The 2,085-nt window shown below is 41.9% G+C and overlaps 1 protein-coding gene across 3 annotated transcripts in view; it reads right to left on the bottom strand.

The window, feature by feature from the left end:
- The window catches only part of lars2 (leucyl-tRNA synthetase 2, mitochondrial), a gene marked incomplete at its 5' end in the record, with an annotated part of 62,576 nt that overhangs the window by 7,382 nt on the left and 53,109 nt on the right, over positions 1 to 2,085 (bottom strand). For all 3 annotated transcript variants that reach the window (XM_014022911.1, XM_014022912.1, XM_014022910.1), the window contains 2 exon segments: positions 908 to 1,077; positions 1,179 to 1,358. In XM_014022911.1, the coding sequence (XP_013878365.1) occupies positions 908 to 1,077; positions 1,179 to 1,358 (350 nt within the window).

The raw sequence follows: 2,085 nt of genomic DNA on the forward strand, positions 1-2,085 counted from the left end.
TATATATATAATCTACATCAGTGGGTCCATTTTAAAGATCGGCTGCAACAGGTGCACTTTTATTAGCACTTATTGGTATGTGACAGGGATGGCTCTCAGCTACTACCATACTAAATATTTGATTAATACCTGCACATCTAACTTATAGATCAAACGTCTTTGTGTCTGCTAACGTCTATTAGCTGTGGCAGTCAACCTTCATCAGTTTAAAATGTACATTAGTGATTAATTTCATTAAAATCCTTTTATTGCAGTTGCAGACTTTAAAAAACTTCCTCATTGTGACCCTGTGTAGCAGCTAAAAGCACACAGACTGTTAGCATTCTCGTGCTCAGACTTCTAGGAAGAGAAACCCCTTTGAGACGGAGGAGTTTGATCCGTGTGGGTTTTTTTCTGCGGGACACATCAAAAGGACGGCCTCGGCTGGAAGGCCTTTCAGCCTGAGGTCTGGCTCTGACGGGAAGAAGGGAAACCATCCGAACCTGGCCGCCGACAGAGACTATTTATAAGGTGTGAAAGGTGCCAGAGTGGATTTCAAATCAATCCCCGTCCTCTCCTGCTGCTGCTCTTTACGCTGCAGGTTTCAGGTTACTGCTCATGACCACGTACTGCTCAGCTGCATGACGAGTGATGGGCTGCCTGCTATCATAACAGCTCGCTACAGGAAAACAAGACCTTAGCCAAGTGTCAGAAGCTGAAGGAAATAAATTCATTMAAGGTTTAACTGATAACTGAACGCAGGAGGGATTTTCAATTCGCTGAAGGCAAACTTTAGAAAGGATCAACTATCTTTAAGGGTTCATAACTGACCCCTGCTGGTCAGAACTTCTGCAACATCACCTATGAAAGGTTTTTAAACCATTTATCAATAATCCCAGACATTCAGCCAAAGCTACAGAGCACCCACCTGTTTGATTGTATAGTTCTTCGTCTCCCAGATCTTCCTGGCTTCTTCAAGCTCTTTCTTCGTCAGCTGGGAGGGCTGGGGGACGTCCCCRAGTGTCCTCGCTTCTCTCAGCTTGGACACCAGCGTCCACAGCCGGGACTGCCATCGCAGAACGCCAGGAAGAGTGTCGGCTGGAACCCATTAACACGCACAGGGTGAAGAAGATAATATTTGTTTGGGACAGGAAGGATCGTTCATTCATGGATAACRTCTCAGAAGGTTTTCGGCTCACTCTTGATGTTCCAGAGGATCTCTTGCTCAGGCGACGCGCTGAAGAGGATGTAGAGTCGAACCGTGTCCAGGCCGTACTGCTGCACCACCTCCTGAGGGTCCAGGCCATTGTGCTTCGACTTGCTCATCTTCTCCCACGTCACCTCGACACGACCGCCGCTCCGCGCCACCGGCTCCTCACCTGGAGGGAGCGGGGGACGAGTTTCTTAGCAGGAGCGTTGGGATTACAAAACACAACTTAATCGAGGATTTTTAAATTTCTCTAAGGTTGCAAAATCACTTAGTTATTGTTCTAAAATATGTTCTGACATGTTTGATAAAAGAAAACAAAAAAATCAAACTGATTTTCATGTAAGGAAAACTGAAACATTATAACTACAACACTGGAGTAACTTTTTAGTGCCAGGGTAACAAATTTACCACCATCAGCAGGAAAAATGTCAATCTTTTTTTGCTCGTKTCTCTGTTAGCAAAATTTCTCATAAACCACTAAGTGGATTTTATTGAAACTCTCTGAAAACCAGAGTTGTAAAGTAACTGAGTATAAATACTTTGTTACTGTACTTAAGCAGAAATTTTGGTTATCTGTACTTTACTTGAGTAATTATTTTTCAGCCTACTTTTTATTTTTACTCCGTCCATTTTTACACAGTTATCTGTACTGTAAGTATAAATGTATACCAGTGGTTCCCAAACTTTTTATCATCTGACCGACAAAATATCCATGGCTTAAACTTGTGACCCCAAATATTGCTGGTCTGAGTACATGAACTCCATTAATAACCCTAAAAACACAGGCTTTTTGACAATCTAAACAGTTTGTACACAAATATAAATACTTATTTATACTTATTTTGTGTTTTTGTAATATTTATAGAGAAAATATTGCATCAGCAATTATTTTATTA

The sequence above is a fragment of the Austrofundulus limnaeus genome, unplaced genomic scaffold (genome assembly GCF_001266775.1).
Source record: "Austrofundulus limnaeus strain Quisiro unplaced genomic scaffold, Austrofundulus_limnaeus-1.0 Scaffold348, whole genome shotgun sequence".
In the NCBI taxonomy this organism is placed as follows: domain Eukaryota; kingdom Metazoa; phylum Chordata; class Actinopteri; order Cyprinodontiformes; family Rivulidae; genus Austrofundulus; species Austrofundulus limnaeus.